This window comes from Laccaria bicolor, genomic scaffold (genome assembly GCF_000143565.1).
Source record: "Laccaria bicolor S238N-H82 LACBIscaffold_6 genomic scaffold, whole genome shotgun sequence".
Classification (NCBI taxonomy): domain Eukaryota; kingdom Fungi; phylum Basidiomycota; class Agaricomycetes; order Agaricales; family Hydnangiaceae; genus Laccaria; species Laccaria bicolor.
The window spans coordinates 1,865,535-1,880,358 of record NW_001889877.1 but is presented as its reverse complement, the minus strand read 5'-3'; the positions used below and the strand labels follow the sequence as shown (position 1 = coordinate 1,880,358).

General features: G+C 48.1%; 7 protein-coding genes across 7 annotated transcripts; 2 read left to right on the top strand and 5 right to left on the bottom strand.

Moving 5' to 3' along the window:
- Positions 1-46: 46 nt before the first annotated feature.
- On the bottom strand, positions 47-1,891 carry LACBIDRAFT_316108 (uncharacterized protein; the record flags this gene model as incomplete). Its single annotated transcript, XM_001878281.1, has 11 exons — positions 47-173; positions 227-328; positions 382-507; positions 566-729; positions 780-867; positions 921-1,028; positions 1,082-1,258; positions 1,315-1,380; positions 1,434-1,509; positions 1,560-1,761; positions 1,814-1,891. 11 exons carry the CDS (start codon positions 1,889-1,891, stop codon positions 47-49), a joined length of 1,314 nt encoding a protein of 437 aa, XP_001878316.1.
- A 130-nt stretch (positions 1,892-2,021) lies between these two features.
- On the top strand, positions 2,022-3,107 carry LACBIDRAFT_293507 (mitochondrial 54S ribosomal protein YmL17/YmL30; the record flags this gene model as incomplete). The annotated part of the gene is made up of 4 exons (XM_001878615.1): positions 2,022-2,061; positions 2,115-2,680; positions 2,732-2,845; positions 2,895-3,107. The coding sequence occupies 4 exons, from the start codon at positions 2,022-2,024 to the stop codon at positions 3,051-3,053; spliced, it is 879 nt and encodes a 292-aa protein (XP_001878650.1). The 3' UTR covers positions 3,054-3,107.
- Positions 3,108-3,163: 56 nt separating this feature from the next.
- On the bottom strand, positions 3,164-4,249 carry LACBIDRAFT_145519 (uncharacterized protein; the record flags this gene model as incomplete). Its single annotated transcript, XM_001878280.1, has 7 exons — positions 3,164-3,291; positions 3,346-3,529; positions 3,582-3,697; positions 3,752-3,821; positions 3,870-3,900; positions 3,969-4,123; positions 4,175-4,249. Coding segments are annotated over 7 exons (759 nt in total), but the record flags the coding sequence as incomplete, so codon positions are not given.
- Positions 4,250-4,847: 598 nt separating this feature from the next.
- LACBIDRAFT_316105 (uncharacterized protein) lies at positions 4,848-6,599 on the bottom strand (the record flags this gene model as incomplete). Its single annotated transcript, XM_001878279.1, has 4 exons — positions 4,848-5,333; positions 5,381-6,097; positions 6,145-6,366; positions 6,414-6,599. The coding sequence occupies 4 exons, from the start codon at positions 6,597-6,599 to the stop codon at positions 4,848-4,850; spliced, it is 1,611 nt and encodes a 536-aa protein (XP_001878314.1).
- A 21-nt stretch (positions 6,600-6,620) lies between these two features.
- On the bottom strand, positions 6,621-7,641 carry LACBIDRAFT_172905 (uncharacterized protein). The gene is made up of 8 exons (XM_001878278.1): positions 7,457-7,641; positions 7,378-7,405; positions 7,308-7,328; positions 7,190-7,258; positions 6,987-7,130; positions 6,873-6,936; positions 6,763-6,822; positions 6,621-6,715 (listed from the first exon to the last, which is right to left on the bottom strand). Exons 1-8 carry the CDS (start codon positions 7,555-7,557, stop codon positions 6,678-6,680), a joined length of 525 nt encoding a protein of 174 aa, XP_001878313.1. The 5' UTR covers positions 7,558-7,641; the 3' UTR covers positions 6,621-6,677.
- A 115-nt stretch (positions 7,642-7,756) lies between these two features.
- LACBIDRAFT_316103 (uncharacterized protein) lies at positions 7,757-11,828 on the top strand (the record flags this gene model as incomplete). Its single annotated transcript, XM_001878614.1, has 6 exons — positions 7,757-8,252; positions 8,306-8,369; positions 8,426-8,959; positions 9,016-9,350; positions 9,402-11,536; positions 11,586-11,828. 6 exons carry the CDS (start codon positions 7,757-7,759, stop codon positions 11,826-11,828), a joined length of 3,807 nt encoding a protein of 1,268 aa, XP_001878649.1.
- On the bottom strand, positions 11,692-14,703 carry LACBIDRAFT_293504 (uncharacterized protein; the record flags this gene model as incomplete). The annotated part of the gene is made up of 8 exons (XM_001878277.1): positions 11,692-12,203; positions 12,256-12,454; positions 12,508-12,646; positions 12,693-13,908; positions 14,076-14,100; positions 14,149-14,212; positions 14,262-14,424; positions 14,551-14,703. 8 exons carry the CDS (start codon positions 14,701-14,703, stop codon positions 11,973-11,975), a joined length of 2,190 nt encoding a protein of 729 aa, XP_001878312.1. The 3' UTR covers positions 11,692-11,972.
- Positions 14,704-14,824: the final 121 nt, after the last annotated feature.

Here is a 14,824-nt window from a genome sequence, read left to right as displayed (position 1 = left end):
GGCAAAGAACTTCCAACAAAAATGACAAGTCGCTGGATCTGATAGGTTAAGCGGTTACCCAAGGCTGACTCACAAGTTGCTGCACAGACAACAGTGCACGATATCGAACGTCAGAGTTAGGATGACTCATCAACTCCATGACTCGGGCCTTTCCACCCAGGTCTGTTATCGGTCTATTAGGGAGAAAAACTGAGTAGCATGAGTGCAATAGATGCGGACTCCTTACATCTTGCCCCTCTCGTAGTGCTTGACGTACTGACCAATATCATGAGCAGCGACAGCAAGGACGGTTACGTCGCTTGATTCCTTTAATAAGTTGACTAAAATTCTTAGGAAAGAAGTGATTTAGTAAGTTTCGGAATGAAGAGGCGGATTACGGACTTCAATTGTTCAAAATTTTTATCATTCAGCCTCGCTGCATTTTCCTTCCAAAAATCTTCCGATTCGTGTACGGGGGTCCATGATAAATGCCCCGAAGAGAGCTCGGAAGTATATTCATCGTATGTCCTGGATGTCATTCCATAATCCGTTGGCCAGAGATGAAGATATATTATTGGAGACTTACGTCAAGCTCTGGAATCTGGTGTTGAGCTCATCTTTGAGGAATCGAACGTCCTCAAGTATATCCTCATCTGACCACTTGCGAGTGGCAAGATTTTTGATGAATGGTAGGAGTTGACAAACAAGCATCGCGGGCAGATTTGCAGCTGGAGCTTTGACTACCAAATTCTGCGTGATGAATGAGTAAGTTCGCGATAGCTCGGGCTGATAAGACGGACCCGAAAAGTAGCGACGATGACGCGGATGACCTTCTCCTTCACTGCGCCCTGCGCGACGTCTATGAGTTTCGGTATTACATCATATTGTCTGAATAGAGCAAGGTTTAGAGCTGGTAGCAGTCGTTGCGTAGATATTCTGACTTGTTGATTTGTTCAGAAATATTCTGCTCGAACGATAGCAGCCACAAACAGAAGGCAACTTGATAACTCATTTGCGGGCCGGGATTCTGCTTCAGGATGTCAACAAAACTAATGATACGTCATAAACCAACAATTGACAAAATAAAGAACATTGTACGAACCCAGATATCACTCCGGGGATCTCCCAGACCGCTTGCCGAAATTCTGGTCGAGAAAGGAGGGATTCTAAGCACTGAACTGCAACATCCCGCTTATTAGATGATTGTCCTTGAACGGAACTCGACAAAGTGGTTAAGAATGATGATATCTGGTGGGATTGCAGAGGCGTAGCCTGCGCACTGATTGAAGGATGTGAACGTTTTGAGCATGGCATTTTAAAACAAATTATCGCAACCTTAATAGTATTGTGAGGATCTGGGCAGCCTTCAGTTGAACGAATTCGTCTTGAGTATCGAGGATTCTGCAGTTGGAGGTCACCGCCTTTTCCGAACAACCAAGAGTGCCCAAACCAACCGAAGTAAAGGTACGAAAGGAAGATCAGGGTCCGACTCTGAAGCCCGAATAAACAACTGAATTCGTTCTTCGTGGTCTAATGCAGAGATTAGGACAGCGTAGATATGGTCGAAGGCGGGAAAGCACCTGCTAGGGCGTCTGCAACAAGAACAAGTAGACATTGCATAGTATCGACTCTCTGAAGCTTCTTCAATAGATTGAGGTAGAGCAACGTGTAGGTGCTGCCTTCGGACAGCAGCACGGACTCTATCTTTGCTTTAGGTTGTCTATCAACCCGCTTTATGAGGGTGAGTTCCTCGGAGGTGATGAGACCTGCGCGTTGATAACCCTGTGTGGGCTTGATTGGGTACAGATGTGTGAGGCGAGCCACACGGACTGACCTCCCATGGTACTGGCTTTGACCTTATCTTGGAGGACGATTCCTCAAGAAATGTATTGGATACCAGCGATAGGGCCATACCAAAGAACTTGAGAAGATGAAAGTATTGGTCAAGCGCAATTTAGTGAAATCTCACGGTGCGCGTGACTGTCATATTTTATCTTTGCTGCTACATACCGTTCTACTCGTTGCTCTGCTCGTCGTCCACCATGCTTTCGCGGACGGCTCTCAAGTCACCCAATGCAAGAGGTAAGTTTGACCTGCTTGCGTTGGCGAATCTAACACTCGGTTGTTCACAACAGTTTCCTTGGGGCGTGCATTCGCAACGGAACTAGCCACGTCCACCTCCAAAGCGGTTTCGGAATTGCCGTCCCAGTCGCGTTTGAAGAAGCCTCGCACCGTCATAGCGACCTCTGTCATCCTGAACCGCTCTCCCATTCTAACGCGGACGCCAACACTGTTCGAACAAGCATTCTACGCCTACCAAGCTCGCATCCGACGCGCGCTTCACAACCCCTTCCCCTATGACTTTTACTTCAAGCAGGGGTCTCTATTAGAAACTCGCTTCAACATGGAAGAAAGAAAACGAGAACGTCAGGCCTTCGGTCCTAATTTCGTGTCTGACGATGTCGTGGACCCAGAGAAAGCAGCTGCAGACAAAGCAGCTGTCGAACAACTTGCCCTTCAAGAGGGTGAAGGTGAAGAATTAATGCCCCGTAAACATGCAGCCGACCTGAGTGATGACTTCAAGAGTTTGGATCGAAGGGGGAAACGCAATCTATACCTATTGTTGCAAGTTGAAGAGGACGGCAACTCCGTGTGGCGTTTCCCCGAAGGAGGAATCGAGCAAGCTGACTTCCTTCACCAGGTGAGTTTGTTACCAAGGCACGCACGCGTTAAAATACGACGTCGCCCCCAGGCTGCGCAGAAAGACTTGCATGCGGAGTGTGGTTCACACATGGATACATGGATAGTTGGCCGTTGTCCAATAGGTGTCTACAAGAGATCACCGAAATCTACAGCGGAGCCCGAGGTCTGGGTGCCCCTTGCTAATTATGTTGCGTCAACTGATAGCCTTGCAGCAAACCGTATTCTTTTTCAAAGGTCAAATAATGGCAGGTCAGGCACAAACTCACGGGGAGTCGGTGAAAGACTTTGCCTGGCTGACAAAAGAGGAGATTGAGAAGCATGTCGAGAAGGACTATTGGGACGGAGTCAAAGATATTCTTTCAGATTATTAGCTGCGAACACATGTCTAGATTTCATATCCATCCAAATACTAATCTAATGCGGATAAAAATGGGCAGATGTCATGAAACTATTTGGGTACCGCGATGGCTTTTTGTGTTCCCTTTTTGCGCGCATCGTCGAACCTCCGAATGATAACTTCGCATTTTGTAGTCTTGCATAGGTGCTTAGAGTTTGCTTTGAGGTCGTCTGAGAACAAGGTTAGTCCAGCGGCTCGTTCGACTGCCTCCACTGTTGTAACCAAAAATCTCAGTAAAAGTAGGGGGATCATCGAGGAAGACGGACCTGGCATGACAAAGCCTTCAAGAGGTGCTTCATCTTTGATGACAGTGTTTGGGAGAACAAAAGCACCCAAAGAGAGTTCTAAGATATCTGGGGTTGCTGGCGAGGTTGGCTTGGACGCGAGAACCACTTTGGCAAAGTGCGTCGGCACAGAAACGTTTGGTGGAGAGCCAATTACTTCATGTGTCTGAGCTGACAGCACTCAGAACAAAAGACAGCGACTGGAAGGACAGACTTACCACACGCCATTTTCCATCGGCTTCCAGTCGCGGGAGGTACAGCGGAACTGTGAAAACGAAAACATCTTGGAAACTTCCCGTGAGACGTCTACACCAATCTTCTAGATAGGCCCAGTCTAGGAAAATTCGGCGTTTGAGGGTTTGATGCTACAAAGACACAAACGACGCACAATGACGATTAAAACCATCACCAACTTGGGGTGCGATATTAGAAAGAAGGAAAGTTTCATTCATAGCTTCCTGGAATCTCAAATAAACAGGGAAGATAAAGCTGGAGGACAAGCTTACCTGTGATAATTTAGCATCAGCCGCTGGCACCCTGTGTAGATGTTATACTGTCAGCTGGCAAATGACCAAAGAGACTGTCAGCGGATGTCACTGATTTACATATGTCCACGGTCGTATCCGCTTCTAAAATAATCCTGCAAACGCGCTCGAAATGGTGCAGGTACCGAATCGTCCTCCACAAAGGTCGATTTTGAGCGGTCGCCGGAATCATTCCCATTCGAGACCAGGGACCTGCGGGTCAGGTGTTCGGCAGTCTTTGACTTGGTGAGGGGACTGTAAGGGTATTTATGAGAGAAGAAACGCACCCATGCCGGATGGCGTAGTCGTCTGTCATATGCAGCCACATATGCCTTGCGCACCAACGAATCAACAATGGGTCCTTGTCGTCTCTAAGTAAATTGCACTGTGCTCTCTAGTAAAAAGCACGGACCAGGGTTTCCGTGTTTAAGAGCAACAGGGAGCGACGGTACGACTGCTAGGTCGGTTACGATTTTTGCTCTTCCAGCGGTGTCAATGCCAACGATGGCGGGTTGCGTACGGGAAGTTGCAGCGTTCTTGCTAGATATCGCTGCTGCGATGCCTCCACCCAGTAGGGCACCAGCAGCAAAGACTGTTGCGTGTATAATGACAGTAGATGGCATGGCTGAAAAAGTTGCGCGTGAGATAAAATAATATCGGCGTTATGTACTTAGGGGCATATGTATCAAGCGAGTACAATATAAGATATATGTAAAAAGACACAAATGGTTTCCGCTAAAAGAGAGAAGTGGTTTTTTTCTTCAATGTATCGTAAGTAAAGAGAGTTAAAGTGAAGTGATCGTTTGGCAAGTATACAGATTATACCAAAAGCAAGGGGAGAACAATCAATGGGAATGAGATCAATTTAGTTTACAAAAGAGAAGGTTGGTCAAATTTGCATCTTCAGTTGCCTCGTCCGTCGTCACCTGTGAGACTATCTGTGCGACCTGGTATAATTTTTCAGATTTCCAGCGGTTCGTAAGTCCGAGCATTGAGCCCACCTCTAACTGGAACCTGATCGCTAGTCCCGACCCTGCTGTCGCGCCTCCCAAAGCCGCCAATTCCAGGGCCACGTGGTTGACGAACGACACCAACAGAACTTTCATGCCCGCCATTCAATGTTGCCAAGGTAGATGGCAAGCTGGGAACGGGAGGCACACCAGAGCTACCTCCAAAGGGATTGCCATTAGAGAAGAGAGAAGAAAATCCTGCAGAGATGCGGCGAGAAGGGGAGGCGATGGTGGCATAGCCTTCACGAATATTGCCGTTAGACGATCTGGAATTGAGGCGTGGGGACTGGGAATGCAGGGTCTTCATGTCAGGCATGGACTTTTTAACCCGAAGAGAGTTTGCGACGGGGGGTTGCTGGCTAGTTGGGCTTAGGTAGGCAGACGGAGCACGAGAAAGAGTGTGTGGTGGTTGTCGCTGAGCTTGTTGTTGCTGGTGCTAGCGAGCATTGATTATATGGTTATTCAAGATTCAAGGCCACTTACCCTCTGAGGATCAATGCGAGTTACAACTGCATATCTCTCTTCGCCTTCTCCAACAGAATAGTGGTAAACGCCCAATTTTTGGGCAATGAGATGAACAACTCTGCGTTGTTTGGGAGAAAGAGTCCTAGAAAATGCGAGCTCATCTCGCATACGATCATCTTTAAACAGCAAAATCCTGGAGTATATTTCCAATGTAGAAGGATCGTTGAGATCCAACTCGTTGGCGGATGCCTTCTCAGAAGAGCTGGGTGTCGCCGGTGGCAGAGGCTGAGAAGAAACAACGGGGGCAGAGTTCAATGGGAGGGCATACTGAGGGTTCGGCATGGCAGATATGGTCGGGGGGGAATACTGCTGCTGCTGCTGTTGTGGGTAGGGAGAACCAGATGAGAATGACCTCTGAGGGCTGAATGCCGATGAAATGGCCGAGCCGTAGTCTTCGTAAAGCTGATTTACGTTGGTCTGCTCCTTCTCTAGTTGCATGGAACGCATTCTTCGAATTGCCTTTTCTCGTTCAATTCTCTCCTTTTCTCCCGCCTGCAGGACCTTCTTGTATTCAACACGCAATTTACGACCCTGAACGTCGAAGCCATTGAGGGCAACCACGACAGCGTCAGCATCAGCAGACTGGCGAAAGTTTGCAAATGCCAATCCACGGAAAGAACCCTGCTGATCAAGATGGTAATTGAAGGCGTACGGGGTTGGTATGGATAAAGAGGCCTAATGCAAAGGTGAGAAAGAGAAATCGAGAGTCAAAAGAATCTTACGATGATATCAAGGAGAGTTTCACGTTTGACGTTAAATGGTATATTTTTAATGACAATGGCTGTTGGGATGATTTCTTCGTCTGAGATCTGACCTGAGGTTGCTGGGGCAACAGAAGGAGGAGGAAGGTGAGCCATAGGAGGAGAACCGCCAGCGGATGAGAAATCCGAATTATTGTGAGGAGACAAGGATCGACTGTCTGAAGAATTATTATCGAGCCATTGCTACATGGGAGATGAGATATAATTCTTGAAAAAGAACAAGGGCATACTGTGGGCAAGGCGCTTCTCAACGGCTTTGAGATTGAGTTGAGAGGACTGTAAGAGGGGATGGCTGGGGACGTTGCAAAATGGTAAGGAGGCCTTGTCGCCGCTGAAGCATCGTAATCGTAAGGATCATGAAGACGTTGCTGAGAAGGACGATGAGAAAGAGACAGCGAAGGAGGAGAGGTCGTCATTATAAATTTCAATCCAAACGTCGTGGTTAAGAGAAAACAATTCTTTTGTCACATGTCACAGAAAGTACAAACAATCTACTACGACCGGTAATGCTTCAGCAACTGTACTTTATACGCTACAAATAATATAAGCAACTGTTTATCATCCAAGAAAAAAACATACCGTCAGGTTTATTCCATAGTGCAGCTGCATCTGGGTTCAGAGGAGATGCATTGTTCGGCTCTGTGCAAGACTAAGTAAGCACTCCTAGTATCAGCATCAGTCACACGCACCGCCCAGCAATGATTGCAAGGAAAGCAAAATGGTCTGAACGCTGTATACAGCAGACCATTTGTCCTAATTATCATCAAAATCGTTTCAATAGTTAGCCCACAAATGATACCTACTTGTAAAATGTCCAAGCAGATCACGCCCCCTGTGATGTCCACATTGGGGTGGTAGCACGGTGTATCAAATTTAATACTAGGTGCAACGTATGGGTAGTTTGAGGGGAACAATATGGATATTTTGAAACTCAATCCTGCGTATATCTGACAGGGCAAATGTCAGCTTGAGCCGAGATACTAAAGTCCAAGTGAACGCCACTCACCGTCTCGGCTGGCCCTTCAATTGTCCCAACCCATTCAAAAAGATTGCCGTCGTTTTTTGGAAATGCAGACTAAATGAATTGTCAGCGGGCTTATTAGGCCAGTTGGATCTGAACTGACGATTCCGGGTGACGAGGACATCTGACCAATGGGATGAGAGACGGTGTTTCTATAAAGTAATGATGCCCACCATTAATGTCATGAGTTCATTGCTTAATCTAGGGACGGTAAAAGTGAGATAAATACGAAAAAAAGGCGCAAGAGCTCACCGTTTTGCCACACTGCCAGCTCCCTGCTGGCTTGATGCAGTAACGCTCGACTTTTGTGCAGAACGAGAGGGTGCAAGAGAGGAAGTAAGCTGCTGCTCCATGTAAAATTGATACAAGCGAGTAAAGGGCGAGTTGAATTCGAGTTTAAATGTTCAAAGTTGTGTTCAATGTGTTGAACAATGTTCTGAACAAGGCGCGGCTGTCAAAGTCACGTGTTAGGTGCGTAAGTACTGTCACAGAGTCTGTGATCGAACCGCCTTTGCTGCACTCTATCATTGCGCCTGCGGCTTTTTCTTTACTATGACTTCCAACTTCTCCTCAACACCGGCAGAACTTACTCTCGTTTCACAGATATTCGCCCACGCCGACCCCCAGAAGCTCGGCGTCATCACCGGTGATGTTGCCGTGAGAGTGTTCGGCGGAGCAAATCTCGCACCCACCACCCTCGGAGAAATTTGGAATATCGCAGACGAGGAGAACAAAGGGTGGCTTTCAAAGAGAGGCGTAGCAATTGCTGTGCGCCTCATAGGATGGGCACAGAAGGGGGAAAAGATCACCCCTGCCTCTCTCCATAAACGTGAGCTCTCAAATCAGACACCAACCGCGTATCATAATTTCGTGTCACTAGCCGGTCCTTTGGCCAAGATCGATGGCATTAGCGTCTTAACTCAACAACATACCGGAATGTCATTGCCCAAATCCCCACCCCCAGGATTTCCACCCTTCACACCTCAAGATAAGGTCAAATTCCAGAATCTATTTCTGAAATCCGGGCCTACGAACGGAATTCTTACTGGTGAGGATAACAAATTTGTTGTCTCGACAATGGCATTTAAACCACGGCAACAGGAGAGAAAGCTCGGGACATTTTTGTCAAGTCAAAGCTCTCCAATGATAAACTTTTGCAGATATGGTTCGTACATATTTAACGAGCCACAAAACCCTCCCTGAGCTTCCGAAATGTGATAGGAATTTGGCTGATACGCAGGATCGAGGCGCGCTTGATTCCACGGATTTCGCCGTCGGCATGTATTTCATCCAAGGTTTGATGTCGGGGAAGATGTCTTTTATCCCTTCGGCGCTTCCTCCTGGTCTTTACCAGCAAGCTGGGGGAGTTCCGCCCGTTAGCGCCGTCGTTACAGGCAACAGCGGATCCTTTAGTCCTGTGGGCGCCTCCTTTTCACAAGACCGCAGCCGCATTCATCCCCAACAAACTGGACAAAGTCTACCACTTCAACCCGACAATACTGGATTGTCGGGACAGACAAGGTCGCCAGCTCTTCCTGCCCGTCCGATAGCCGCACAGCCCTTTGGCAGCAGTCCTTTCGCACCCATCAGCAATGGGCAGGTGCTGCCGTGGGATGTTTCCCACTCTGAGAAGACCTCTTCAGATAAATATTTCGATGGTTTGGACCCTCAAAATCGAGGTTTTATTGAAGGCGACGTCGCCGTTCCATTCATGTTGGATTCTAAGCTGCCTGGAGAAGATTTGGCACAAGTATGGTAAGCATCTTGCTCCTAATACCTTTGAACGCCGAATCTATACATAAACATTTTAGGGACCTTGCTGACATCAACAACGATGGGCGTTTAACGCGCGACGGATTTGCAGTGGCTATGCATCTCATCCAGAAGAAGCTTGCTGGTGGTGATATTCCGGCATCCCTTCCGCCAACTCTGATACCTCCCTCCATGCGCAGTACAGCCAATGGTGCATCTCCTTTCTCTCCCGCATCTCCTCAATTCCAACAAGAGGTAACTCATGATCTATTTTCTTTCGATGATACACCTCCGGCGTCCGCAACTATCCATCCAAAGGCAGGGGCCGTTCAACCGCCGTCTGTACTTCGTTCAGTGCCTCGTGATCCTTTTACGTCCTCATCATTTACGAATTGTGCGTCTCATTACCCTCCCGCTTCATGTTGATTTTGACATCAACTCATAGCTCCGCATGGGGATTTGCTTGGTGATGATGACGCCGCTAGTACAACGCCTCCATTGCATGATCAATCAGCGGAAATTGGAAACGCGAAAAATCATCTTAAATCCACAAACCAGTCACTGGAAGCTACAAGGAATGAAAGTACATCTATCCAACAGACCCTTGCCACGCAAGCCTCGCAGCTTTCCGCATTACAAACGCAACTGTCATCTGCAAAGGCTGCTTACGAGACGGAGACTAAATTATTGGCTGCCTTCAAAGAACGCCACTCTGCTCAAAGTGCAGAAATTCAGAAAGCCCGCGAAGACCTCATCCGCGCAGAAAGTGACCTTAGTGCCATTAGGGTCGAAAAGTCTGAAATTGAAGGATCTTTCTTGCGCGATAAAGAAGACATCAGGGAACTTCATCGAAAAATGAATGAGGTCGGTCAACAAATTGATGCTCTAAAAACCGACGTCGAAAAGGCGAAGAAAGATGCTAAGCAACAGAAGGGCTTATTGGCGATAGCGAAAAAACAGCTCAGTTTAAAGGAGGCAGAGAAGGCAAAGGCAGAGAAAGAGCAGGAAGGGGCTCTGGCCGACCTTACTGCTGTGACCAAGGAGAGAGAGGAAGCTGAAGCAGACCTTGCCAAAGAAGACACAGGGATAGAGCCCAAAGCAGTGGAGCGCGCCACAGATCCAGTGGCTTTTGCAGCCCTTCAACAGCCGCTACCTCTTACCCCCGATCTCTCTGCTATCGCTCTCAGCAAGAGTAACAACCCATTCGAGCGTTTAGCAAAGTCATCTGGGAATTCCACGCCCCGCTCTCAGTCACCTTTCTTGCCCTTTCAAAGCCCAAACCTTTCTCTCTCGTCAGCACGATCAGGATCGATACCTGGGGCTTTTGAACTAGAGGGCCATGACGACGATATATTTACTTCAATTGAAACAGCAAACGGCGGCCCAGTTGAGCCAAAAGAAGAAGAACCTCAGCAACCACTCAAACCTGAGTCTGCAGCTGCTGATTCAGTTTTGTCGCCAGCGACTGTCAATGAAAGTGAATTCTTTTCCACACCACCTACTAGCGCCACTCAGGTTGCTTCCCCAACCGTTGCCGCAGCCCACTTCCCCTCATTGGATGATGCAGCTGTAGATTTCCCACCAATAGATACCTTGCCTCCCGCTCAAAACTCTCAGCGTGACCTCGAAACGAACTTTGGTACCCAACTGAAAGAACTTGATGTCGACGAATCCGATTCCGACTCTGATGAAATTCCTTTGGCTGAACTAGCACAATCAAACAAGAAACCCTCCTCCATCGTTCCAAAAGCTGTCGAAGAACTTCCAGTAACTGGCACACCACCAGTCTCTTTCGACGATATCTTCGTATCAAATGCGCCCATCGCGGCAGATATTCCATCCGCCGACAAAGTTCCAACTCTGACCGCCAATGCCCCTATAGCATCAAGTCCTTTCGAAGCTATATCGTCCCCTCTGCAAGCCAGTGCTCCGACGGAACTTTCCACAACTTCTACTACAGCTGGTGTGAGTGCGTTTGATGAAGCAATGGGGAAGATTCCTGCGACTACTTCTGCGGCTGCTCCCCAATTTAGCTTTGATACAGCCTTTGATGACAATTTCGACTTTGCCTCTGCCTCTACCGCTGAAGCGTCTGGTCCATTCCCTCTGCCCTCCACAACAGACTTCAAAATTACCAACGGCGATACGCCTAAATCACAGTTTGGCGACATGTTCTCGACGATTGGGAGCAAAAAATCAATTGAAAATCATTTTGCTCCCTCTCAAGGTGTTGGAGTTCCCAGCCGCGAGCCCGCTCAGCCTTTGGGAACCTCATTTGACGAGACATTTTCCACTTTCGATTTAGGCCCAAAGACATCGCTTGCAATAGCTGAGGAGACCCCTTCAAAATCTATCGAGTCCACGGTCCCAGGCGCGCTCCCCGCATCCCCTGTTTCGACGTCTCCAAAGGCCTCTATCTCATCACCTCAGAGCTTTGATGTAAGGCCAGGCTCACCTCCGCCTGGCGAGAAATCTCCCCCACAGCGCGCGGTTTCTCCCAAACCTAGGCCTTCCTCGTCGTCTTCCAAGGAAGTTCATGAGAAGCAAAAAGAGCCACCAACCCGTCATTCCAAATTGAGTGTAAGTGCTTTTCTACTCGGTTACACAATGCCAATACCCTCCCCCTCAGATCCGTCTACCTTTTGGTAAGAGGAAGAAACATCAAGAACAGTTGCCTCCTCCTCCTGCGCCGTCGAATCTCACGCCTATGCGAGAGGAGTCTTACCGCGCTATCACCCCAGCTGTGGACGATGACGTCGAGCCTGTGAAACAATTGACTGCGATGGGTTTCACTCGAAGTCAAGCTGTCGTCGCTTTGGAGAAATATGGCTATGATGTGCAAAAGGCACTCAACAGCCTCCTTGGGCAATAAATTGATTCCTCGTTTTTCTAACATGATCCTGTTTTGAAACTTCACCGTCCTTTGAAATTTCCTTGCGCTAACCACCAAATATTATTTTGGGTACTTGATTTAATATATATATCTCGTTTAGTCGTCATACAGAGGAGTCAAGAATTATGCCGGAACGACGGGCACATCGATTGCCACACACACCTGTTGAAGCCAATTCCGCCATTCATTATCCTTTTTTTGTATCTGAGCTATTTGTTCCAGTTGTCGTGGGGTAGGATGATGAGCATGAAGAACGAATATAAAGTCACTAAGATCTTGACGTTGGTGGAGCTCCAAAATATTCCTCCCCACAGACAAGAACTGGGACACGTCTACAAGGCCATCGGGGGTAGTCTGAAAGGGAGCGGTGAGATCAGTGGGGCGATACCAACATCGCTGCGCTCACTAGAAATGGAGGTGATAGGGGTAAATCGATCTTATCGTCGTTAACACTGACATGCATGCTAAGGCTGCCATGGGTAGGCCACGAAGAGCGTAAAGAATATATCTGTTCCTCGAATGAAGACACCGCAGCACCCGCAGCCTGCGACAACTCAACCGCCGAATAACACCCTAACGATAGGCATAAACTATTTTGTAGGCCGCTGTGGAGCAAAACTTTGTCAATTTCTGATAAGCCAATAAAGAGTCTACGCACAACGAGGCGTGCTTTCGGTTAACCCACTGCATCAAGATCGCATACTGTCCTTCCGGAATTTCAAATTCGACCGATATCCTACTCTTCGAGGACAGGCCTTTTTGCCTTGCAACGACACGCATTTCATCCCCGAAAACACCTACAGCGGTTCAACGACACGCCTCCTTGAGAAGGATCAGACTCACCAGCTTGAACGTCACTTGCTGACTCGGGGGAATCGATCGGTGGTGCATTTTTTGGTCGGGATTGGAGCAAAGTGACATCAGCAACCACGTTAACGTCACCGATTAAATTGAGGGATGCAGTTGATTGTTCGACAGGAATGTGACGTGCACTTGATGGATGGGGGAGTTGAGTAGGGTCTGAAATGTCTATTGGCGGGGTTCTGGTTAGATCAATCTGGCCGGAGGTGGCATGTAATGTTCCTTGGTGGTCAATATCTTGCATCTCTTCGTCCTTGTCGCTATAGTTAATCGGAAGAACGTGATCAATAGATTCTGTTCGCCGCTGGCCAACCTCGGGCTCAGATGCTGGCGGAAGAGAATCAAGAGCAGGTCTTGATGGATGGGGGAGTTGAGTAGGGTCTGAAATGTCTATTGGCGGGGTTCTGGTTAGATCAATCTGGCCGGAGGCGACATGAAATGTTCCTTGGTTAATATCTTGCATCTCTTCGTCCTTGTCGCTATAGTTAATCGGAAGAACGCGATCGATAGATTCTGTTCGCCGCTGGCCAACCTCGGGCTCAGATGCTGGCGGAAGAGAATCAAGAGCAGGTCTCGCTTCAGCCTGTAGGTGTTCGTCTCGCACTTCGTTATCGTTAGTTGGATTTACGAATGACATAGCCGTCATTTCAGACGAGCCATCCACGGACATTGGGTCACCTGCGGGGCTGCTATCCACTTGCAGAGATTGATCCTGATCCTCGTTCGTGTAGTCCTTTGATACATGGCCATCAACTGCTGCTGTAACATCCAGAGACTTGACGTCTCTATCTGATTCGGCCAAAACAAACTTAGATTTTAGGCCAGTACCATTCTGAAAATCTTCCTTACTTGTGCTATCCCCCTCACGGCTATGTCCTCGAAAGCTCGTGTCCGAAAGGTTCGAAAGTGTACTAGGTGCTGAGACGACGGCAGCTGGGAGGTTTGGGTCTACGGCTCGCTGGTCAATTTGTGATGCAGTTGATAATTGCGGTAAACCGTTTATCGGTCGTGGGTTGTCTTGCCTTTGACGAAGGGCTTTTATATCGTGAGCAACCAAAGAATCGATATCAATTAGTTTCTTTTTTTTGGCCTTAATTTTTGTGGGAGGTCGTGAGCTCGTGTCGGCGACGGGTTCTGTTACCTTGACAGGAATGTCGGTGGGTGCGGGAGGCTGTTGTACAAGATGAGAGGGTGGTTGCTGTAAAAGATGAGAAGGTGGCGGTTGCTGTACAAGATAAGAGGGTGGTTGCTGTAAAAGATGAGAAGGTGGCGGTTTCTGTACAAGATGAGGGGGTTTCAATTCCTGATATCAAATTGGATGAATTCATAGCTACAGAAGGGGATCGAGGACGTTCATTTACTCACCTGAGTTACGACGCCAGAGGCAACTCTTCAAGAGGTGAAACGATTTTCGCACCAACAAAAAGGAAAGGCGTACCCGGGAGAATAGGAGGAAGATAGAGGGCCAAGAGCGATTGAATTCAAGAGTTGCATAATATGAACTGTTAAAAAAAATGTCAAGATGAAGTCGAAGATGGCGAACTAACGGACCCTGGTGCGAGGGCTCAACAAACTGGTTGCGGAAGGGTTTCATCGCCCCGACGAGTCTGACGTAGGGCGCGACTAGAGGATGGCTGAGGTAGGCGGAAACATTGAAGGGTAAACTTAAATCCTCAGAGCCGGTGACAGCTTTACGCAGCGTCCGCTGAGAAATCTGCACCAAAGATGTTGAATAATAAGCTTGGTGAAAAGGAATGTAACCCTGCCAGAAGAAGCCTCAATATCTTGAGTAAAAATTAGTTGAGTGCGCATCCAATGAAATGAGATTTGGACGACAAACCTCTTTCCTCGCAGCGGGGTAATAAGCTTTTTCATCGCAAAGCCAACGCGCCAATTTGTCGGCATGAGAGGTGTAGATCTCGACGTCGTCGCGGGCCAACATCTTGGCATAGCGATGAAATACCTTGAGATTGTTGTCGGTAGAGGCAGCCATACGGGTGCCGGTGATGATGGCGGTTGTTTGACCTTATTCTTGTTCCGTTAGCCATTTGACAGGGCAATTGACTTGTTCCTCTGGGCCTACGACATTGAAGACGCAACTTGGACGAAATCTA